At 43.0% G+C, this 24,722-nt stretch overlaps 1 protein-coding gene across 4 annotated transcripts in view; it reads left to right on the plus strand.

The window, feature by feature from the left end:
- The window catches only part of NAV2 (neuron navigator 2), a 410,389-nt gene that overhangs the window by 172,939 nt on the left and 212,728 nt on the right, over positions 1 to 24,722 (plus strand). For all 4 annotated transcript variants that reach the window (XM_053286662.1, XM_053286663.1, XM_053286664.1 and 1 more), the window contains one exon: positions 2,912 to 3,069. In XM_053286662.1, the coding sequence (XP_053142637.1) occupies positions 2,912 to 3,069 (158 nt within the window). The remainder of the gene's footprint in view (positions 1 to 2,911; positions 3,070 to 24,722) is intronic.

A 24,722-nucleotide genomic window follows, 5' to 3' on the forward strand; every position in this document is an offset into this window, starting at 1 on the left:
TTTCAACCAGCATGAGCTCTGCATGATGATTTTTGTCCTGTCAACAGGAGGTCTTTTACAAAAGCATGAAAAGTTGAAGGCAGCTTTTTTGTCCTTTTCTTCTTCCTAACTCTTCCATTGCTACTTTTCTCTGGCCTCTTTCTGTATCCAGCGAGTGAGTGCGCACACGTTCATGTGTGAGTGTATGCTTATGATGATTGCCACATTCAACTTTATAGGATTACTTCACAAACTTTTGAAAATCAAAGGGTTTGTCACTTGACAAGCAGGCCACCTATAATTCTGTGCTTTAGAGGCACAGTGGTCAGTGGTGATAGTGATGTAAATATATTGAATTATGCTTGTTTTCACCACAATCTGAGCTTTGAATGCATGTGCATGTATTTGTGAATGCTTCCATGCTCTTCCTCTTCTCCCTTTCCCCTTCCTTCCCTGGTTAACCTCTGAATTTTTTGGGAAGCAAACAGTGTTAACTCTCTCTTCTTCCCAGCTTTAAAGGTGTCATTGGAATAACAAAGGTTTGTAATGATCAGGGAATTCGTCCCATGGTAATAAATACTGCCAGTTTTTGTGGCCTATTGATTCTATGGTTGATTACAAGTACTTTTGGCCTGTGCTAACTGAAAAATAGTGACTGACAAGTTGTGCAGCATTTTGTTGATGCTGCGAACTGTATCGGGGCTGCTGTCGATGTGTAAGGCAGCCCTGATGCTGTTAAGAATGAGTGGTTGTGCAAGCAGTATGCTGCAGTTACAGTACTTGCACTGCAATGAATAGGAGTAACTGTGTCAATGCTACTTGAGCAACTGTTCCTTCTCAACAGCATCAGGTCTACCTTACACATCCGCAGCAGCCCCAGTGTGGTTTGCAGCATCGCCGAAATGCTGCACATCATGTCAGCCACTACCTATTACCAAGTAATGTAATCATTTCTAAGAACCAAGAGATGAATAGAAGAAGCTCAACAGTGTTTCCACTTAACAGTAAGGGCACTATCCCCTTGAAATTTCTGCACAAGTATGATGGACTAGTGCGGGAGTAATTCTGCGTAGACTATGCCCAAGATGGACAACTCTGACGTTCTGTCTAGAAAAGTGATCCCCATGTTGGTTCATGGTATTTTGATTCATAAATTTAGCCATTGATGATTCAATTGAATTACAGTCCTAAACATGCATACTTAGAAGTACAACTGAACTCACTTGAACCTATTTTAGAGTAAACATGCTTAGGATTGTGCTGAATGGCTGCAGTCTAGAGCCCTGCATGGCAACCCCACACTCTGAGATTTTGAAATGGAGTAAGTATACAGCACTAGCCCAAGACTGACAAAGGACATTGTCTCTGCTTCTAAAGCCTTGCTGGATTGAAACCATATTCATTGTTTTTATGTGCATAGATGTCAATGGGCATGATCCTTTGGATTGTATTTTATTACCATAATCCAGCAGCTCTGTAGATTTAAGTCCAGTCGAAGTCCGTGAGACCCAAACTCATGTAACTATGTTCACACTAAATGTCCAGAACAGATGCTGTACTTGTTTCTTGTAACTGTTCTGGTGTTCTGGGCTGGGCTCCTTGTCTTTTATGCCTACTACAGTAAGTGTTTTCCACAATAAATTAGACAAAGAATATCGGAACACTCTATTTGGTGGCACCTTTTCTGGTTGTTGGTTGGTTGAGCCAAAGCTGTTAAAAGAAGTCAGTTCACCATCTAGGTTCAGAACTGATAACCCCAAGTCTAGGATCTTCACTTTTCAAGAAGGTTTAAAATCAGTTAAGCACTGGTCTTTCTTGGAATTGGGCTTGAGCCACCTGAATTCATTGGGATTCCAGTTCTTCATTCAAAAGCAGGTCCCCACCCCCACCCCCCCAAATATATTTGCAGATAGCCAAATGTTGAATGTTTTTGATGATGTGTCACATGTGCACTGATTAAGCAATTCCCCATGGATATTGATGCTCTAATCCACAAGCTCCTGGAAAGGCTTGCTAATTCAGATGAGTGGCATTGTCTCCAAGCCCAGATCCTGTAAACTGTATCTCTATGGGAGTTGCTGAGCCAGCAAAGAGCTGGTAACAAACTGAAGCCTTGTGTCTTGCAATGGCCCTGTCTCTTCCTGGATTTGGAGTAGGGCTGTCAAGCTGATCCCCCTTTCCTCCAAGTACCTCCATGAAGAGGGAGGCCCTGAGCAGGTGTGTGCTCTAGATTGAGGAAGGCCCTTGTATTGGAGCTCCATCTGAGCATTTAATCACACATGCAGCTTTAGAATGGACAACAGCCTGAGGCAACGTTTTATTAACATTCTTTAATTTGCTTCTTTTAATACTGTAAACCACTTTGGGTGCCTTTGTCAACGCAGAAAGACAGTATAAAAATGTAGTAAGTAAATAAATGTTTTCTCTTATGGTATGTTTTGACCTGGCTTACTCAATTTCTTAGCACTAAGGCTTTACAGGCACCCACTTCCCTAATATGTCACAAATTTAATTTAATTTTGCCAGGGGCAGCCCTTCCATGAGGCAGAGTGAGGAGGGGCACTGCGGGAGGCAAGTGCTGTCTCTCCATTGGCACCTCCCCACAACTCTCCCTACCATCCACTGCCAACACCCTACGTCACCTCACTGGGACATGCTGTTCATTTCCCCTTCCTTGCCCCATTGATGACATACATGCTCCTTCTTCCCCCCACCTTGGATGCAAGCTAGGAATCCTCTTGCAGCCCCTGCCTGATAGTGCTCATATGCTGCTGCCACCTTAGCAGCATGATCTGAAAATGCTAAGCACCACACCCCAGATGCAGAGGTTCTTTGCCTCAGACAGCAAAATGCCTTGGACCACTGTCTTCTACTCATCTAGATTTCTTTTCAGAGCACCTTATTGATTTGTTTGTTGTTGCCTTAAAAACAGACTTCCAGGTCCTACCACGAGGATTTCAGCTGCAGGCAGCGAGGCAAAAACTCGTGGGTCAGCTAGTGCCAGCAACCGGCGTAGCCAGAGCTTTAACAACTATGACAAATCCAAACCTACAAGCCCACCATCCCTTCTATCAAACAGCAATGAGAAAGGTAAGTTGATTGAAGCATCTAGTATTCTGATCCACACACAACTTAGAAGCTGATCTTCTCTGTCTGGAAATTTATTTATTTTTTAAATTAAGTGTGGCAAAAATAGGATATGACCCAGCTGAAGTTGAGAATATTGGGGGGGGGGGGGACGGGACCCGTCCCTCTTTTTCTCTTTGTCAAATCAATGCAATTAAAATTTGCTTAATTTTGGCTGGCTAGTGCCAAAGGCCATTCCATAAAATAGTTCTTGCAAGAGACTCTCCATGGAAATAACAGGGAGTTTATTATACTGTTGGTGTCAACTTTTGCATGTGTTCCTGTATCCTGCAGAGTTCAGATAGTCTTTTGGTCTTGCCCCTCCTTTTGCACATATAAAGTTTTCATAAGCAAGGAGATGATATCAAATATGTTATACATAAAACTTGATGTTAACTTGGCCTAAATCAGCTTATATTTGACATGGACATTTCATTGCATGTGATGAAAGAGAACAGCTAGAGTTTGGACAAATACTTGGAGGTGAGGAAAGAAATATCTTGAAGAATCAGGAAATAGCAATAGCAATAGCACTTACATTTATATACCGCTTTATAGCTGGAGCTCTCTAAGCGGTTTACAATGATTTAGCATATTGCCCCCAACATTCTGGGAAATCTTGGTCCCATCAATAAACCCTTTGGAAGAAGTAATTGTATGAGTTTGGCTCCATACTCTTAAATCTGATCTCTGTATCAGAGATTGGCAAGAAACTTACTCCAAGTCCAGCTTGCAAGCAATTCCAGTTGCCTTCATTGCTCCACTTGCAGCGTGTCATTTGCTTGCAGGCATTTTGGAATACTGCACTAAGATTGTTCCTGGTTGTGAGATATTGTGGCCAAGGCTATGCGTGTTATTGACTAGGGGTAGGGGATGTCTATAGAAGGGTACAAGCCACCAATGAGCCTAGATTTTGTTGTCTGAATTTTAGCAGCCAGAATGGGTATGGATCTAGTTTGCAGTTAGGTACCATATGGAGAGGAGAGCTGGTCTTGTGGTAGCAAGCATGACGTGTCCCCTTAGCTAAGCAGGGTCTGCTCAGGTTGCATTTGAAAGGGAGAGTAGAAGTCTGAGCACTGGGAGATATTCCCCTCAGGGGATGGAGCCACTCTGGGAAGAGCAGAAGGTTTCAAGTTCCCTCTCTGAAATCTCCAAGATAGGGCTGAGAGAGATTCCTGCCTGCAACCTTGGAGAAGCTGCTGCCAGTCTGTGAAGACAATACTGAGCTAGATGGACCAATGGTCTGACTCAGTATATGGCAGCTTCCTATGTTCCTATGAGTGATAGCAACTGAAACTGATCTATCTCAAAGAGGCAAAGTTTTGCCTCCCATATCCTGATGCATGGGGACTAGGGATGTGAATGAACTGGTTCAGTGCTGTATTCCTAGAATGCTGAACTGGTTCAGAAACCACACATCTGAATCAGTTTGAATGCTGGAGGGGGGATTTCTTTAAGATGTGGGGAGGGTGCCCTTACCTCCCCCGCGGTGCTTCCCCTCTGGCGCTGCTTAAAAAACAGCAGGTGCAGGGTGGCTGTATACCCTCTTGCCGACCTGGTCAGCATAAAACTGGAAGTGGTGTGTCCAGTTACCATGCGCATGCGCGTACGTTTGCTCACCGCTTCCAGTTTTAAGCTGACTGGGCCGGCAAGAGGGTATACAAACATCCCGCGCCAACGGTTTTTGAAGCTGCGTCCGAGGGGAAGCATAGAGGGGAAGAGCACCCTCCCCACACTTTAAAGCAACCCCCCACCTCCTGGGTGTGCACAGAACCAGTTCCATGCACACCCCTAATGAGGATGAAGAATACATGCAAACACTTGTACTTCATACTCTATGGCTCATTCTCACCCATCAAAATGCAGCTTCTGGAGGATTCATATAAAATGTAGAGAAGCAATGGAAAAGTGAGTATATGCTCTGTATGGTGCTTCTCCAAAACAATTTTACCAACATCCTTTCCCTTCTCTGGAGTTCCGAATTCGTGTTTGCAACAATAAACACACATGGGATATTGTGAGGAAAAGTAACTTTCACAACACACACACACACACACACACACACACACACACACACACACACCCCGGTACTTCTCCACCTAACATCACCATCTCCCCAAACAGTTATTTTCAGGGGAAAGAAAGGTTATTGGAGATGAGCTGCATGTATTTGCACCATGTTGTTCAGCCTATCTAGTTCAGGCCTAACTCTGTGGTGGAGTGAGATAACTCATCCCTCTCATTCTTGAGTCTTCTCTATAGGTGACTTTCAATAGATAGCAAAGGAATTCTTCCTAGTTTTGGTCCTGCTGACTCTTTGAACCCTATTTTGTGCCATCTTTCTACTTTGCTCCTAAAGGAAAAGATAAATGAAGCCCTTGAATGTTATGTGTATGGCATGTCCTCTTCGAAAACAGCTGAGTGCAGCCATGGAATATCTACTCCTGGTTCAGTATAACTGAGCCAAATCCCCTCCTTGTTCTATAACCTTTCTCATCAACATGCCCATACACACCAGCAACTTCTGTGCATCTTGCTGCCCTGGCATCCGTATAATTTTGCTTTGTTTGGAGAGCAGTGTCAATCCCAGGCAAAGGAGATCTGAAAATAAGTAAGAGGAAACATATTTTTGATTAACAGGAATGAAAAAGAAGCAGTGGAGGCATGATCACTGTTTGCATGATAAATAAGCCTGTTGCCTCCTACGTCTCCTTTCCACCACCTTCTATACCAAGGGAGAAGAGCAGCAAATGTACATAATTTACATTTAATTTCAAGGACCATTGGATACAGGCTTGATGGCTGGAAAAGTGCTGTAGCTTTATGAGTGTCACAGAGAGATGAGGCATATCATCATGAAGACAAAATACAGACTGTTCTCCTAAAAGATTCTTTACAGAATTAGGTTTACTGGAAGTGGGCCTTTTGAGCTAAGTTAATAACTTGGTGGGATTCAGAACGTGAGTTGCTCTCTTAAAACTTGTGATGTGATTATATTTTTAAAGTGCACAAAAAGTTTGTTCCTGAAACAATTTGACAGACTGTGTTCATAAGTTCAATCTATTTGAATGTTGTTGAGCCCAGCATCTCTTTTCCATATAACAATTAACGAATGGTCTTGTAACTTTCTGGTTTTTTAGCCTTGAGATGATGGTGTTCTGACTTGTAATCTTTGGAGGCCCTGCACATCAGCAGCAGTTGATATTAGTGTGGTGCAGTGGACAGACTCAGACTTGAAGACATGTAGCCGAATCCTATGCATATTTACTCAGAAGTAAACCCCTTGACCTCATTTATTTGATCGTGTGACTGCAGGCACACTTGCGGGGGGGGGAGCCGAGGGGAGATCCCAGTAATGCACTGTGCATTTTTGGGGCTCCAAGGGGCAGGGCTCTGCACTGTGGCATGTCCCAGCACACCAGCCCTGGGAACCGCAGGAGAGCCGCTGCTCGTCTGGGCAGCCGATCTGCCCACCCAGGGAGCAAAGGAAAATCATCTGCGCGGAAGGTAAGTAAAACCTCCGCAGATAGCCCACTAGCTCTTCTCACCGCTCATGAGAAGGGCTTCACAGTTAGCTTCCAATCTATGTTGGTTGTAGTTGAACTGGCTCAGAGATGTCTATTCAGTTTTTCCCCCTCCTAGACTTTAAAAGCGCGGCCTAGATAAAAAAAATTGGTCTGTGAGGGACATGGCACTGGCAACAACATAAGAAAGCATCTGTCATTGGATGTTTAGCTATAGTTAGCTAATAGTTAAAAATAATTTAAAAAGATAGACTGATAAAGTAATCATCAAGTTCCTAAGAAAGTTAAAAACATACTTGAAATGTGACTGCCCTCTAGTGACAGATCACTAAATTGGTTAGGTTCTACAATATTCATTAGGATATATAACACCCTATTTATAGATAGTGTACAGTACAGAGTATGAGATTTTACTATACTGGCACAGCAGCGCCAACAGTTAAGACAAGGCGTTGTTTCAATATTCAACCATTATAAGCTGCCAATATACTATTGTTCATAAAATCTAAACTGTCTGTTCAGTCTATTGTCGCTCAGCCTGTCGCCTGCCCAGGGCTGCATTACTTTAGGGCAGGGGCAACAACGTGTGGCTCTCCAGATGTTGCTCTCACCTCATCCCCAGCTGTAATAAATTGTGACATGAGGTGATGGAAGTTGTAGTTCAGCAACACCGGGATTGCTGCACATTGCCTACCCCTGCTGTAGGCTTTGCCTGCCTAAACCTAGCACTGATTTGTTGTTAGATGAAAGTCAGTATCACAGCACAGGAACTGGACTTGGGATTCAACATCACTCCCGCTGAGAGTGTGCCTTGACATTTTACCATGTTATATGCTTACTGACTTCCAGTGTGTTGTGTGAAGGCATCCATTATGTTGTTCCCCCTGCCTGTGTATGTTTTCATTATGTTGTTTCCCCTGCCTGTGTGAGTTACTGACAGTTAGTTTCCTATCTTTTAGCTGAAGCACAAGAATGTCAATATAGTTAAAAGCATATTTTTTAAAAAATAAAGTCAATGGATCATCCCATAACATGAGGTTTGCATAATACCTCATCACCAACATTGATCAGAAATTGAAATCCAACTGGGGGATGGGGGAAGCCTCAGTGTCCCATGTGCTCTGTGCATTCTCTCTGGAAGATTAATACACGCGCCTCTTCACAAATGAATGCAAATGAAGAAATGTATTCAATTCATACATTTCTTATACTGGGTTGATGTAACCCTTCATTGTTAAAAAAGTTTTATTATTATTCTCTACACTTGATGACTTTATAATAGCAATCAGCAAGCTGGGTATTGTGTTTTGGCGTGAATTGTTCCTTTTCTTGGACTGTTAAGTTTTGTTTTTTGTTTTTTAAAATGGTCAAGCAACTGAACATAGCTGTAATTACATCTTAGGCTTGCAAAGAAAATGATGAAGCATTCAGGCTTATGATTTCTGATGTCACCCGCTTGCCCCTCTGTAATTAAAACCTTTTAATTCACATCTGAATTGTCACTGTTACTTAGCTATTGCTGATATAAATGTACTCCCTGTCTGGCTTACTTTTATTTTTCTTTACAAGAGAGCCTGTGAATAAACTGCAGCATAAGAAACATCTGCCCCCTGGAGAAGATCATTACTGAATTGTTCCTAATTACTCAAGACATTTCTCTGTAATCTAAACAAACATACCCTAGCTATGCAGAAGCCTTCTGTCCATTGTTCTGTGCTTTGTTCCTTGTTTCATATCCCTAGGGATATTTCCAAACAGATATTGCCATTTAAACAAGCAAGAAATTGTCCTAATCCAAATTCAGCAACCAAGGGTTTATTACTGTGAACATTTGATATTTCCTTCAAAATCTGAATTGCAGAAACAGAACTGCCTCTTGAGAGATTAGGATTTAACCACGGAATACAAACCACTTCTTCATTGGCCAGCTGTCTCATTCATATGGACTAGCACAGGGGTTCCCAACCTTCTTAAAAACAAGTGTACCCCTTCTGTCGTAAACCTTCAGTTCAAGAACCCCAAAGGGTGTGTGTGTGTGTGTATTTGTAAACCCTGTTGGGAACCCCTAGACTAGCAGACTCCAGCACTGAAATACAAGAATATACAAGATTGTTCTTGCTAGTTGGTGCATTACCTTTTTAAGGCTTGTACTGTATTTGACTCCTCTCATTGACTTCAGAATGTTCCACTTGCTTAACTGCTTGGTATAGTTTTCTTGGTCATGCCCAATCCATAAACTGACTTCACTGTAGAACTATGTTATACATTTGTCTTAACGGGCCTGAGAAATACTGTAAAACAGAAAACATTGCCATTATTTTCTTGAAAATTCTTCTCTTCATTACAAATACTCAGAATAACCCTGCAGGTGGCAGTAGAAGACTGGAAGTTTTTATTTTGTTTTAAGGGCATTTCAGTGAAAGTTATGTCAGTATAGGTAGTATGTTTAATTAAAAAATGAAGGTGCCCACTACTTTGTTGTATACCAAATATAATTTGTATTTTTCTACATGTGGACAATATATGTGTCAATTTCATAAGAATTAACCAAGAAGCTTAGTCCATTGTGGTTTGTATCCTTGAAACTCTATGGAATATATCGCATGGTGAGGCAGAGCCACCATGGAGCTAATGGGTTCAAAGAACCCAGGATGCCACGCCAGGCCTTGCATGCCAGCCCCGCCCCCTGCATCTGATCTCAGATGCAGGGGGTGTGGCTTTGCTTGCAGACAGGGCCGCATAGCCCCATTAACAAAATCCCTGGCAGCACTGTGTTCACAGTGTGCCCAAAAGGCAGGGAGAGTCATTTGCGGCGTTGGTGGAGGATTATGCTTGCAAATTGGGCCGTGCAGCCCCATTTGTGAGCTAAACCAGTGCCTTTTAGGCAGGGAGAGCTGCTCTGGCTGGGGGATTGTGCTCGCAAACACGGCGACATGGCCCCATTTGCGGGCAAAGCCACGCCCCCTGAGTCTGACATCAAACACGGGGTGGGGCTTAGTGTCATGTCAGAAGCAGTGGATGGGGCTAGGGGGCCGCTGCAGTGGGCTAGACCCGGGCTGCCGCTGGCTTTTCAGACCCAGGCCGTCGCTGGCCTCCATCCACCCAGATTCCATTGAACATCAGGGAGCTCTTAGAATTCTTCACACTACAGTGATTAAGGCATTTAGTTTAAGAAATCTTAATGCAATCTGACTACTGCCTTATAAAACCAAAGTGTACACACGGGGTGGAGGGAGGCCAGCGGCGGCCCGGGTTCTGCTGCCGCCATGGCCACCCTAGCCTTGTCCCCTGCATCTGACCTCAGATGCAGGGAGCATTTAGTCACGCCCCCACATCTGACATGGGGGCATGGTTTAGCTCCCAAACAGGGCTGCGCAGCCCCATTTGGGAGTAAGATCAGCCCATGCTGCATTGCCAATGCCGCGCAGGCTGATCTAATTCCCAAATGGGGCTGTGTGGCCCCATTTGGGAGCGAAATCCACCCACGCTGAATTGGCAACATGGCCAGGAGTGGCTCTCCTTGCCTTTAAAAGGCAGGGAGAGTCACTCCTGCCGTGCTGCCAAAGCAGCGCAGGCCAATTTTGCATCCAAATGAGGTTGTGTGGCCACGTTTGGGAGCAAAATCATGCCCGGCATCTGATGTCAGATGCGGGGGGGGGCGTGTCTGGGGCCGCGAATCACAGCCTCTGAGCGTGGTGGTGGCTGGGGTTCTTTGAACCCATTTGCCCAATGGTGGCTCTACGCCTCTGTACACATTACAAGTTAAGATGACAACTTCTAATACTTGATGATGCCGTCTGTGTACAGCAGATATTTTCTCAGTGGCTAATCACAGTTTGTGAAATTCCCTACCATGGAAGTAAGCCAGTCTTAGCTAAAACCTCATCTTCTTTAAGAAGTGTATAATATATGGAAATATAAAGCTGTCTTACCTTGGATCAGTCCACTGGCCCATTTTGTTCAGTTATTATCAACAAAGAATGGCAGTAGATCTCAGGCCAGCAGAGTTCTTTATCAGCTTTGCTACTTCCGATAGTTTTTCAAGTAGAGATGCGAGAGATTGAGCACCAAAACAAAACATGTGCTGTACCACTGAGCTATGGCCCTTTCCCCAACCTTTTAATCTGGACTGATGCTGAATTTCCTAGCCAAGGAGATAATTTGTTCCTTGTGCTGGCGTACAGTGGCTGTCAGTGCTATTAGGCTAGCACTTGATAAATAGTTTTGTGTTCGTGTTGCTAAGTCCACTTTGGGGTATGTCTCTTTAGGACCTCCAGAGCAGTGGCACAGCATACACTAGCAGTGCTTCTTGTTTTGGTGCTCATAAGAACAGCCCTGCTGGATCAGGCCCAAGGCCCATCCAGTCCAGCATCCTGTTTCACACAGTGGCCCACCAGATGCCTCTGAAAAGCCCACAGGCAAGAGGTGAGGGCATGCCCTCTCTCCTGTTGGTGCTCATCTACAACAGGTATTTAGAGGCATCTTGCCTCTGAGGCTGAAGATGACCTATAGCCACCAGACTAGTAGCCATTGATAATGGGCAAAAAAAGAATTGGTCTAAGCCCATTTTAAAGCCATCACTAACTACATGCGATGTGAAAAAGTACTTCCTTTGGCAGTCCTAAATTTCCCGGCCTTACGTTTCATGGGATGACCCCTGGTTCTAATGTTTTCTCCCTCTAGAGAGAGAGAAAAAGTTGTCTCTGTCCACGCTCTCCACTTCATGCATAATTTTATACACCTCGATCATGTCTCCCCTTAGTTGCCTTTTTCCAAACCAAAGAGCCCCAGATACCCCAGAAGATCTGGTCAGTCAGTGACAGCTCAGACCCCCAGTGTATATGTGAAGTTAGGTCCCCCCCGCCAATATGCATCATTTTACACTTTTTTCATTGAACTACTTTGCCATTTTGTCGCTCACTCACCCAGTGTGGAGGGATCCTTTTGGAGCTCCTCACAGTCTGTTTTGGATTTCACTGCCCTAAATAGTTTAGTGTCATCTGAAAATATGACCTCTGGTTACCCCAACTTCTAGATCATTTATGAACAAGTTAAAGAGCACTAGTCCCAGTACTTATCCCTGGGGTACCCCACTTCCTACTTCCCTCCATTGTGAAAACTGTCCATTTATTCCTACCCTCTGTTTCCTGTCCTTCAACCAATCCACACATGAACTTGTCCCCTTATCCCATGACTGCTAAGTTTACTCAAGAGCCTTTGGTGGGAAACCTTTTCTAGGAGATCAGCAGTTTCACATTTGAGTTCCTTCAGAACTCTTGGGTAGATGCCATCTGGCCCTGGCAATTTGTTTCTTTTGCGGTTTTTCAAGATGGCCCAGTTCAGCCTCCAAGCCTGAGAAGCTCATGTAGTCACTTTGCACATGTAGTCGCTTAGCTGAGAAGCTCATGTAGTCACTGATAAGCTCATGTAGTCACTTTGGCCTTCTCTCACATCTGCTTTCGCAAGCAGAACCCAGGTTGTGAAGGACATTGCCACAGCAGGGGCATTGCCACAATTAGGTGAGTGAGTGCTAAGAATATGAGCCATGGGGCCCCATAGGGCTGCACTTGATGCCCACCTTGCCCCCCATATTGATTACCCCCACAGCTGTGTTGATCCCAACTCCCCACTGGAAGCCATAGCAGGGAGAAGCAGCAAGCAAAGTGATGGAGGGGAGGAGGGAGAAAAGCGGCGGGTGATGGTGATATTGCAGCTGGGCTGCACCCAACTGGGCTACACTACTGTGTACAGTTTTATTATTATTTATTATTTATTTATCAAATTTGTACACCGCCCCAAATTTTCGTCTCTGAGCGGTTATTGCAAGTCAGAACAGTTTTGCAGGCTAGAACTAAATTCTAAGCAAGATTTTGGTCAAGGAATTCTCCTGGTGAGCATACTGTAAATAATTTTCAAGGCTTGTTGTTTGTTTGTTTGCATAAAAACATTCATATGTTCCTGACTACCATTTTGACTTACCTAGAGCAGTTGCTGCTCCAGTGTTCAGTGATAATCAGCACAAGAAGGAGAACCTATTAATACCAATAGTTTGCACATCTTTAATGTAATGATGTAAGGTACATCAAAAGTACCTTACTTTTTTAAAAAAAATCCTAAAGTTTCAAGAGATTCTTCAATATTTCATATAATGTAAAGGAACAAATAGCATTCCAATGCATTCTTAATGCTTCTCTCTAGACATTGGTTCCATTCATTTTAAAGTTTTTCATCATTCTTTTTTAATGCATTGAAGAATATGCTATGAGTTGTAGACAGTGCAATTCATTTCTCCAAGAAAGACTTTTGGCACTCTTATGTGTAAACAAACTCATTGTTGCCTGCCAATAGATATGAGAGAAATGTGTAATTGTGAAGGCAGATACCTCACTTGTGTGCAGTATGCATTAATGTAATTTCCAAATGAGAACTCAGATATACTTTAATTGATCTTGAAAAGCCAGTGACCCTTTCTGCACAAACTGCCAGATCATCAGTAAAATTGATTTTTGACTGTGCCAAATTCAGTAGCACTGAATCCAAATGTGTTAGCTGGACAAGGGAGGAGGGTTGGGGTGAGGGAAGGCTGGGAAAGTCTCTGCAACTGAAAAGGATTAACAACAGTTTGCCCAACTGTCAAAACTAAATGGAGCTTTTGAGGTAGAGATCGTCTTCGTTGTCAGTTAAAGCTGTTCACTGGTGTGCAGAAAAAAGCTAACGAGCAATCACAGAGTGAAATATTTTGGCTCACACAGCTTAAAGCTGTAAGTTAAATACTTTCCCCTTTCTTCCTGATAAGGAATGAAAGCTTTACTACTTTGTGCAGTGGGGAAATGGTGGATTTTTATCCTTGATATTTCTGGACACTTACTACTAAATGCGCTATGGTGAGTTTTATCATTTTACTGTAAAATATTCCTCACACTTCCTACTTTCAGTGAGGGCCTGTTGGTTATATTCTTTCTTTCCTTGTCTTGTTTTGGTATTAATTTCCATGCATTTGATTTTTAAAATAGTGCAATCATGAGACTTATTTTTAAATCTTGCAAAGCCATAAACATCAAACTGACAAATAATGCCAGCTAAATTGAAAACTTGGTCTGTGTTTTCAATCAAGAATATGTAATTTTAAACTATAGCACAATGTTGAGTTCACTCCTAATTTTCTCCTAATTTAAGTATTTGTGCAGCAGCGTACATTGGCACCGCAAGCCATGTGTTTAGCAAATCTTCTGCCAAAAAACTGTCTGAAGTGCTACATCCCAGTTGGGTGCTAAGCAAGTCTTACATTATCATTGTCAGAAGTTGATATCAGCAGAGCAAAAAAACAACAACAAACTACCTGAAACAAAAACCTTGCAGAAGCTGCTAAATACAGTATAGTTAATAGTTCTGTTAAAATACATATCCCAAATAAAATAGTTGTGGAGATGGTGGTTCTTTTTTTAGAAAATATTTGAACAACACTTTTAGGGAAATACCTTGGAAAGTGTATTTATAACATTTATATGTTAAATCCCTCCCTGTTAAACTACATACTTAGCAAACAGGGTAGATGGGGTTTTCTATTCTTTTTTAAAGAACCTATTTGAATAAAATTGTGTTTCTGCAAAACTGGACTGCTGATTAAGTAGTTAAAGCTGGATTGGCTTTCAAGTCCACAGTTATATAGTTGTAGGGTTGGATTTAGAAAGACAGTTTTTCTTGGAATAAGCTTTTAACAAAGGTTCTTTGTTTTCAACTTGATTTTTTCATTGAATAAGAGTTCTCAAGATCACGTGGTGTGTCTGTTAATTATCTTGGAACATCTCTTAACTGCCTTAGTGTGAATTTGTTTTCCATGATTGCATGATGATAAAGGAGGCTTATGGGTGAAATAGGAGTGCTAATGTGTTTATGACTGTGAACGTGCATCACTGTTTTTGGATGAGTGAGTGTGCTTTATGCTCTCAGAATTTGGGCAGACCAGGACAAGTTAGAATACACTACAACTGCCTTTCTGGCACACTTGTAGTCTTACGAATATGTTTTAAAGGCATATGGATTAGAGGAGCAGTGTTGAAATTTAATTTGAAGGGGGGGAAAGGAACCTGAGTAAAGTGAGCAGAGTGTGCTGGTCTTGTGGTAGCAAGCATGACTTGTCCCCCTAGCTAAGCAAGGTCCACCCTGGTTACATATGAATGGGAGACTAGAAGTTTGAGCAGTGCAAGATATTCCTCTCAAGGGATGGAGCCATTCGGAGAAGAGCAGAAGGCTTCAAGTTCCCTCCCTGGCTTCTCCAAGATAGGGCTGAGAGAGATTCCTGCCTGCAACCTTGGAGAAGCCGCTGCCAGTCTGTGAAGACAATACTGAGCTAGATGGACCTATGGTCTTGACTCAGTATATGGCAGCTTCCTATGTTCGTATGTGCTTCAGGATGTCATGGAATACAGAAACATGGATATAGGTTGAGTGGGTATTTTCAGGATCACCACTGCATGCTAAAATTACTTTAAGAGCCTTCACTATAGAATTTGAGTAACCTCACAAAGTAGTTAATATTGGTATACACATTTTAAAAACTACACATCTTCTGCTCGCTCTTTGCACAGCAGTACTTGTCATGGAGCCTGACATTTTGAATGTATACACTAGCCAATGAGACCCAAAGTGCACCTGTAATTCAGACATTTGCTTCTGAGCAGCAGTTCCTTTGAAACCACCCTTTCCCCTGTGGTGCTGGTGGTGATGATATCAGATGCAATTTATTCACCACCACTGGGTATGAGTGAAGGGGTATATTTATCTCTGCTACTTTTCCACCTTAATAACCCATCCTCTGATATTCCCACAGAATCCAGTAAATCTACTTCAGTCTGGAACAGGTCAAGCAGGAATGGCACTTTGGGGTGTGACTGCAAGATACCTTGGGGGGCCAATACAGACATACTTTGAAACTATAGGTAGGCTTACCTGAAGTTAACAGCTGGAGCTGAGAATTGCATCACAGAGAGCAGTTTCATTACTTCTGCCCACTGGCTAGAGCAGGGATTCTCAACGTTGGGTCCACAGAAGTTATTGGACTTCAACTCCCATAATCCCCAGTCCCAGTGGCCTTTGGTTGGGGATTATGGGAGTTGAAGTCCAATATCATCTGAGGACCCAACATTGAGAATCCCTGGGCTAGAGTACTCCCTTCCTCTTCCTAGTTCTCCTTAGCTCTATCCAAGCACTTGGGCACTGCTTGCATTGCCAGACTGTGGGCATGGCATCAGTGCATCAATCACCCAAGAACCACAGGCCACAATGGGAGTGGGGCGCGTTTATCCCATTTTGATTCACTCGTAACTTCTTGTTATCATTTGCAGTGAGTGGAGGTGGCGGTGGTGAGGACTACAGGTGAACGGGTGGGTGTCCCCCATTGCTCGCCTGCTCTCCTTGCCATCACCAAGTGGTGGGTAGTGGTGGCAGTGAGGACAGATGTACGCTCCCCATCGCCCACCCTCCTGCCTGCTCTGGCACAGGCTCCACTGTGAGTAGCACAGGCTTTTCTGGAATGCTGATTATTGGGTGAGGGCAGAGACACTTTTGTGGTGAGTGGAGGCAGCATCAGTTAACCATCACCCACCCGCGCTCTTTGGTGCCGCAGCTGCAAAACAACAGGGATCAGGAGCAGTTAGGGCAGGTGCACGCTCCCCATCACCTACCCACCCTCCTGGCTGCTGCGTCACACAGGCGAGTAGCACAGGCTTCACTGGAACGCTGCTGGTGATGGTGGGGGTGGGGCAGAGATGCAAGTTCCAGCTCTCAGCTCTGCAGCCAGGGTGTGCAAACTTGTGACAGCCTTATTTGCTCTGATTGGGGCATAGGGAGCCTTTTTGCATTGTCTGTCTACTATGGTTTACTATTTTGGTTTCTTTCAAGCTTTCTTGGCTTTTAGGTGCCCCTTGTCAGGAGGGGTAGTGCTGCTTTGCATGGTGGCCAATTTCATACAAGACAATCAACTATTTCATTCAACACATCCCAATGCGTAGACAAGTCAGAGGTAATCCTACCCAGAGCAGTATTGTACTGGAGGGGCGGGGTATAAATATTTCAAACAAACAAACACAAAGTTGTTTTTGAAAAAGGTTCCAAGGAAGCAAGAGGAGACATGCCTCTTAAGACTCCTCCGCCCCCATGCCCTTTTCTGGTACTGTGCCTTTAAATAAGGAAGTTGTGCATCTTGCCAGCAATGAAAGGAGTGCAAAGCTGTAGGTTGCTAGGTAGCAGAAGGTGGAGCCAAGAAACAGCCAGTGAGAGAAGCAGGCTGCGGAGAGGTGATGCATTTTGGACATGCTTTGAACCTCGTTTTCTGTGGTTGTGGGAGGAGCTTCAGCATGAACCCCATGTTACAGCCTGCGCTGAATTCTAATGGCACAGTGCAGCCAGCAAAACTCCAGTTTGGGCAGTCCAACCAACTTAAAACGGAGAGTTCAGAGGTTTGAAGGCACCAACATAGCCATAGTTGAGAAGAAATAATGCATTCAAATGGTCAGAAATGTTGACCTCAGGTGTGTTTAACTGCAGTTTGGTGTGGTAAAGGCCCTTGTCTCTATTTTTACTTCTCAGTCTAACTGGCAGTTAAGTTCATTTAAAGCTTCTATTTAAATAGTGGTATTAAAACCAGCTGAGATCTTGGTGCAAACTACTCCTTTCTGGGAGTCACCAGACAGGTGGGTGAAACAACTCGGAAGGCACCCTTGCTCTGCATGTTTGTTTCTTCTACCAGCTTTATACTCTGTTCCATAATCAAGCATTGTTGAAAATGAAAGGTATCCAGATTTCAGTTATGAGGCAGGAACCTTATGGCTATACTACATATTTCATATTTACTGTACTGGACTTCCCGCAGAGATCAAGGTGGTTTCTACTATCTCTATCTCTATCTCTCTAATGAGTAAGATAGGTAGTACCCTATCTTTGTTTTCATTCAAGCCAATGTTCCACTCTGAACACAATTTTCCTGCTAATTTCAAAATCTTAAACTTTCTGTACCTCTGTTTCAGTTAGCCCAACCTATTAGAAATGCTGCAGGACACCTCCAATAGAATCAGAGTGAAATTTGCATACATGTGACATTTGTATTAGGTAGAAGAGATTTTACCTCTTTTATCCCACACACCTCCACATTGGCTAGTGGTGTGGGATGTTGCCCATTTGACAACCCACCAGACAATGCCTAAAATGTTCCTCTGAGAAGGATGACAAATCTGGACCTAGCTGTTGAGATCTCTGTCAGGTGGGAGGGGCTGGCCGGGTTTTCTTCTGGTCTCAAGGAATGTAGCATTTAAGATGAAAAATGTGAATTGCCTTTTTTGTTAATGTGTTTGAATAGATACTACCAGCTCTCAGTTCTCTAGCAGCTCTTATACTATTTAATGTAACTTATTAACCATGTCTTAAGAGTACAATTGGCTCTCTTAATCAGTCTTGAGAGTTTGTTTATAGTGGGGATGTGGCACAGGGCTCAGTAATTCCAGTGAGCCAATGCAGTTGGAGGACAAGATACAAGCATGCAGTAAATCATGTTGCCATTTAATCTTCTGTCTCTTTTAATAAGCTACATTTGGCACTTCTTTTGGCGTTTTGAAACATGCCCAGATCTCTTACTTAAACACAGAAAGGCTAAAGTTTCAATAGTAACTGAAATAGTGGGAAGCTTTGCCATACTTGGTATAAACTTTTAGGAATATTAGAGTAAAATGAAACTATATTTAAATAAGGTTCTCCAACAAACGGACAATAGCCAAGAAATCTGTTTGGTGCCATTTTTAAAAAGGTTTAAAACTGTACAAATACATTTGTAAAACTAAACATCCAGAACAGGATCCCTAGGACTTATATGTTAAGGGGGAGCCCACAGAATACTTCTTTGTGGTGTCAGCACTACACGGTGTCTGTGCCATTCAAAAACTGCATACAGAAGTGTACCTAGGTAACTTTGGAAACTGTACCTAAAGGCCTTTGGAGGCCCCCATTGCTGGAGCCCACCCTGCAAGTTAAGCATCATCCCCCTACACACACCGTGGCACATGCAGTATTTTTAACACGTGGCTTCTTGAGGGCACAAACAGTAACTGAACTCAGAAGAATGTAAGAATATAAAACAGGTATATTTATGCAAATATGCATTAGCAGAAACATTTCAACATATAACTGAACATATTCCCATTCCACGTATTTCTTTCCCTGGTCTGTCTCTAAAGCACCTGGCAGAGGTCACAATCACACTCGAACGCCCAGCGCAGTGTAGGCCAATGGACCCAACCACACCACCCAGGACAGAATATGGCGGATTTGGGCCCCCCCAGGGGGTGTGGAGATCCTGGACTTCAGCCCCGAAGTCCAGGGGTAAGAGTGCCACTAACCGCATATCCCATTGATCAGCTGATTATGTAAGGTTCCAGTGTCTTGAACCTCGGCTCTGGCAGGAGGCCTTAATTTTCTGTATCACGTGGCAGCTTACAAGAGGAGGGGACTGCTGACTGATGTCAGCTGTGCTGCATTGCGACTGCTGCAGCTGGCTGTGAAATTATCTTCTGGCCTCCAAGCCGTCTGAGAGACTGTATAGAAGGTCTTTATGAAATGAATCTGGAATGGAGAATTCCCAGTGACCAGACTGATCCATATGCAGTTTAAAAGTGATATGATTCCCTTGTGGAGTCACTATTCCATTTCTTGACAGAGCATTTCTTGACAGCTTTTATTTTCTCGCTAAACTGTAGTGTGTAAAACAGCACTTCCCTTGTATAAAACAACAGTTCTACTTTGAAACTGATGGGACAACACTAATCAAATTAGACTAGTTAATGCTGCAGCTACTTATCATATTATTTGTGTGCTACGAGATCAGAATCCTGCACCAAGATAAACAGAGTTCAGCTCCATGAAAAGCTGAATTCTTTAACCTATATATATATAATGCCAATGAAACATATTGATTATTGCAAAATCTTTCATGAGCTTCATTTAGTACTTATGCAATGCAACTGCAGTCATACTGGCTTACTATAATGCTGGTGCTATATCAGGTAGCTGTTCTTTTATGCAGTTCTCTCTTGCGAGATTGGTTGTGCCAAATATAGAACTATGGAAGGAAACTAAGTCCTTTTAACTTGCCAGGCAAATGAATAGACATCAGTAATGCCAGATTATTACACTATCCAACAAGTGCATTTCTGTCTGAGCTCTTGCCTGGAGGGAAGAAGGTAACTTGATATCCGTGAAACAATAAATGTTTGTCTTTGAGATTTTGCAGGCATATCCCTCTGGCACTGAACTCATCTAAGGAATGAGCAGATAGTGGATTGATACCACTGATTAATGTTACAGCTTTCTCAAAGAGGTGGGATGAATAAGCATGCAAAGATTTCATACTAGTTGATGCAGATGATAGCATATTTGGGCCTGTAACGAGTGTAGGCCATGTGAGAAATGAAGAGATTGATTCTATAGTGCTTGCCCAGATACTACTTTTGACAACATTGTTTTGGAGAAACACCTTCACAGCCAGAACATAGGCAGGTGTTGATTATTCTGGTTGAGCTTAAAGCCTCCAACCACAACACTCCAATCAAACACTTCTGGCTCTGTGGGGTAATTGAACTGGGTTCTAGTCTGACTAAAGGCTAGACCATAGCTATGATCTGAGAGTGCAGTAAATGGAGCAATGAAAATTGCATTTAGGAGTCATTGAGGCTCTTCACAAAATCAGTGTGAAGAGCTGTAAGGGGGTTTGCAGGGAGAGCGGGCTTAGCCCTCCCTCCCTGCAGACGATCAAAAGGCAGCCCTGGGCCGCCAGATCGACCACCCACACAACTGCCGGCTCTGTCACGGAGTCAGTGGAGGCTGCGGGTATTGGGGGCTGTGCGGTGCCCGGAAGTTCCAGGATGCACCACATGAGCACACGGGGCATCCTGGAGAGACCCGCAACCCCAGGAAGCTGCTTGCAGCCTCCCAGTCAGGGGTCTATTTGTGTGTCGCCATGCGCCTGGCAACACATGAGCAAAAAGATGAGGTTAATGGAATGTCTAAGGGGAGGGGTACTTAGCGAGGTTTGCTGCCAGGAGCCACGTGTCTCCCGTTGCAGCACATGATCACCCCAAAGCGGGCTAGGCTCCCTTAGCCCACTTTTGGGCCATCATGAGAATAGCCTCATTGTATTGGGACATTTGTGAAGTACATTTAGCCCAAGATCCAGGGAGTCAACAAAAGAAAAGAATGGACGGATGGGATGGGTAAACAGGAAAAGAATGTGTACTTGTTTCATTTAACCATATTTAGACTTTGTTACGGTATGCGTCTAGGAACTGATGCCAAAAGTTTTGTGGAAAAGATGAGTTTTGAGCAGGGATGAATTTCTCCCCAAATAGTATAATGGTTAGTGTGCTTACCTTGAGTGGCCAACAATTACAGAGGCTTGTCGACTCCCAACCCAGCTAATGTCTAGAAGTTCTCTTAAGAAACAAATTCTCTGTTGGTAGTCTGGCAGCATAAGGCATGAGCACTGAGGGCCAAGAGAGGCCTAACTTGATTTAAGCATTACTTGACGCTGAATGTTTGGGTTTTCTGGGGACCAATAGCAATTTCAGAGGCAAAGGGTTAAATCTGGACCAGAACCACAGTGGAGGAAAAGAGTTATGCTCTCTCCCCCTAAACCATGGGAAACAGGCTGATCTTTTACTCTCCCATCCTAAACCACACAGCCCAGTATGTTTAGAGACGTTTCAGATTTGTCCATATTTCAGTTCAACCATGACCCAAGGAAAAAGGCACACTAAGGCAAGCCATTATCAGCATCTGGGGATAATGTTTTGTGATATATGAATCCCACACAGCATTATACTCAAATAGCATTTGAGCCACTAATTATGAGCTTTCTCTGTGAACAACCAAAGAGAATAGATTTTCTCCCCCTAGAGCTCTACATGGGCTTGTAATGTTTTGGTGTGTGCATGTTTTTGCAGTGCCACTTGGGAACTGTAGTGTGGCGAGCAGGCAGCAACATGATAACTGAGCTCCTGTTCATTGTGTATCAGGAGCCCAAATGCCAAGGCCTTTGATTGGAGAGAAAGAGTATAAGGTGTCAGCATCTCTGGCAGCATCAGCGGAGGTGGCAGGCTTAATGTCAGATAGTTCAAACCTTCCCTAGTAAAGGGATCCAGTTATTAATACAATTTTACTCCCAATATAAACAGTTGTTAAAAATCAAGAAGCTCATTTACTATAATGATCAATGGACTGATTTTGGCCTCAGTATAATTCAAACAAATGAGAGGAAGTTTTGGGATTTGGTGGCAAATGGCATTCATATGTATAATACTGTTCCAGATGCACATATTTTGGCAAAGGATTGGCTTCAACATTTTTCTGTTACTTATAGTTGCCCACAGAGTGAGCCAATAACAGACCATACAGATACAGATATATTTCCAGTATAGCCAGTTGTCACAGAAGTAGAGTGCAAGCAGCTGATTACTGCCTTAACACTTTGGAAAGCTCCTGGGGAGGACACGGTGCCCCACTGAGGTCTATATATTGAGAGCCAGCGTGGTGTAGTGGTTAGAGTGCTGGACTAGGACCGGGGATACACGAGTTCAAATCCCCATTCAGCCATGAGACTTGCTGGGTGACTCTGGGCCAGTCACTTCTCTCTCAGCCTAACCTACTTCACAGGGTTGTTGTGAGGAGAAACCTAAGTATGTAGTACACCACTCTGGGCTCCTTGGAGGAAGAGCGGAATATAAAATGTAAATAATAATAATAATAATAATAATAATAATAATAATAATAATAATATAAGGTCTATTGCTGATGGGCCCCATTCTGGCAAGACTTTTCAAATACTCACAACTTGTGTGTCATACTCCATAATTGGAAACAAAGTATCATATTTCTAATTTTTTAAAAATGAAGCAGGCAGGATCTCTCTAATTATTGTTCAGTTAGTCTTTTAGATGTTTTCTCCATTAATACATCATTATTGCTGATGCATGCTGGATAATTGAGAAAACCAAAGAATACCGAAAATAAGTCAGTATGTGCTTTATTGACTACAGAAAAGCCTTCAATTGCGTCAACCTTGTCAAGTTGTGGAATATCATTAGGAAAATCCCAGAACATCTCATTGTTCTCATGAGAACAATGAGACACAGGACAGGAACACAGTCCAGATGGAACATGGTAAAACAATCTGGTTCCAGATTGGCAAAGGAGTAAGACAAGGCTGTATACTTTCTCCGACTTTATTCAACTTATGGGCTGAACATATACTGAGAAAAGCAGGATTGGAAGAAGATGAGTGTGATTTTAAAGTTGAAGGAAGAAACCTGCACTATGCTGATGACACCACTCTGATAGCTGAGAATGTGGATGATCTGCAAGCTCTAGTAATGAAAGTCAAGGAGCACAGTGGAAAAATTGGACTACGACTAAATGTAAAGAAGACTAAACTAATGACAAGAGGTACAGCAACCTGCCTCATAATTGATAATGAAAGCATTGAAGTGGTGGATAGCTTCTGCCTTTAGGTTTGACCACCAACAATAAAGGATCCAGCAGTCAAGAAATATGCTGCAGACTAGCATTTGGTAGGGTTGCAATGAAGGCCTTGGAAAGGATATTTAGATGCCGTGACGTGTCTACACCTACAAAGATTAGAATCATTTGGACAATGGTTTTTCCCATGACACTCTATGGATGCGAAAGCTTTGAAGAAACAAAATAGAAAAAGTATTGACGCTTTTGAACTTTGGTGCTGGAGAAGACTTTTGAGGCTACCATGGACAGCCAGGAGAATAAACAAATGGATCATAGAACTAATCAATCCAGAATTTTCACTCGTGGCACAAATGACCAGGCTCAAACTATCAATACTTCGGACACATTATGCGAAAACCCAGCTCCCTTTAGAAGTCCACAATGCTTGGAAAAGTTGAAGGAAAGAGAAGAGTATGCCCAGCAGCAAGGGGATAGACTCAATTACGACAGCAAGGAATGTACCACTGAGAGACCTAAAAGGCCAAGTTGAAGACAGATCATCTTGGAGAATCTATCTATGTGGTCGCTAAGAGTCAAACCGACTTGACAGCAATCAATCAATATTCTCAATATCTTTTAAATAAGATGGAGGATTGCGGGGGGAAATTGATAACACTTTTTCATCCAGAGCAGACTAATTTTCGTAAAGGCCATAGCACGATTGATCATTACGCTATCCTGAAGGCCCTAATTCAGAAATATACTGATCCTGACCAGGGGCTCAAGGTTGACTCAGCCTTCCATCCTTCCGAGGTCGGTAAAATGAGTACCCAGAATGTTGGGGGGCAATATGCTAAATCATTGTAAACCGCTTAGAGAGCTTCCAGCTATAGAGCGGTATATAAATGTAAGTGCTATTGCTGTTATCTAAGAATGGAGGTAGGGTTGCCATCAATATCTGGTAGAGTTCATCTGACACTGCTAAAGTATTTTAAGAAATTAGACAGCCTCCTGGATCATCTCCTCATTAAATCCTGCTACTTGTATTATATGGATGGGAATCAGTGGAAAAATTGACTGCCCTATATTTTGCAATTGTATTTCCTGCCCTCAGTAGAGGAACTTAAGTCTTGGAGCAGAGAAAACATCAAAGACTGGCTCCTTGAGTGGGATGCTAGTTGAGATGCTGCTGCGGTATAGTTCTCAAAGTTTTCAACTTGGTACTCTCAATATAAGAAACATAGAAGTTTTTGCCAATATCTGGTTAAGTTCACCTGTGCACTGCTGAGGAAGGCTTCCATCTTATGCTTTCAAATCATGCCTACAGCGTATCTTGAAGGTAGATTTCGCAAACTCCCAGTGGAGCAGCATGGAGGACATTATCCATTATCTCCTACACTGCCCCTTTTATCATGGGATAGGAGGGGGGGGATGCTGAGGCAGATTATTGATACATTTAAGGGCTCAAATGTGGCATGTTTAAACTACCTTCTGGCGCATATAATTTCATATGTTAGTTACCAAGTTGCTACCTTTGCTTTATTGTCTTCTAAACTTACAAAGGGATTTATATCTACTAAGCCTCTCTCTAAATTT

The sequence above is a fragment of the Hemicordylus capensis genome, chromosome 1 (genome assembly GCF_027244095.1).
Source record: "Hemicordylus capensis ecotype Gifberg chromosome 1, rHemCap1.1.pri, whole genome shotgun sequence".
In the NCBI taxonomy this organism is placed as follows: Eukaryota; Metazoa; Chordata; class Lepidosauria; order Squamata; family Cordylidae; genus Hemicordylus; species Hemicordylus capensis.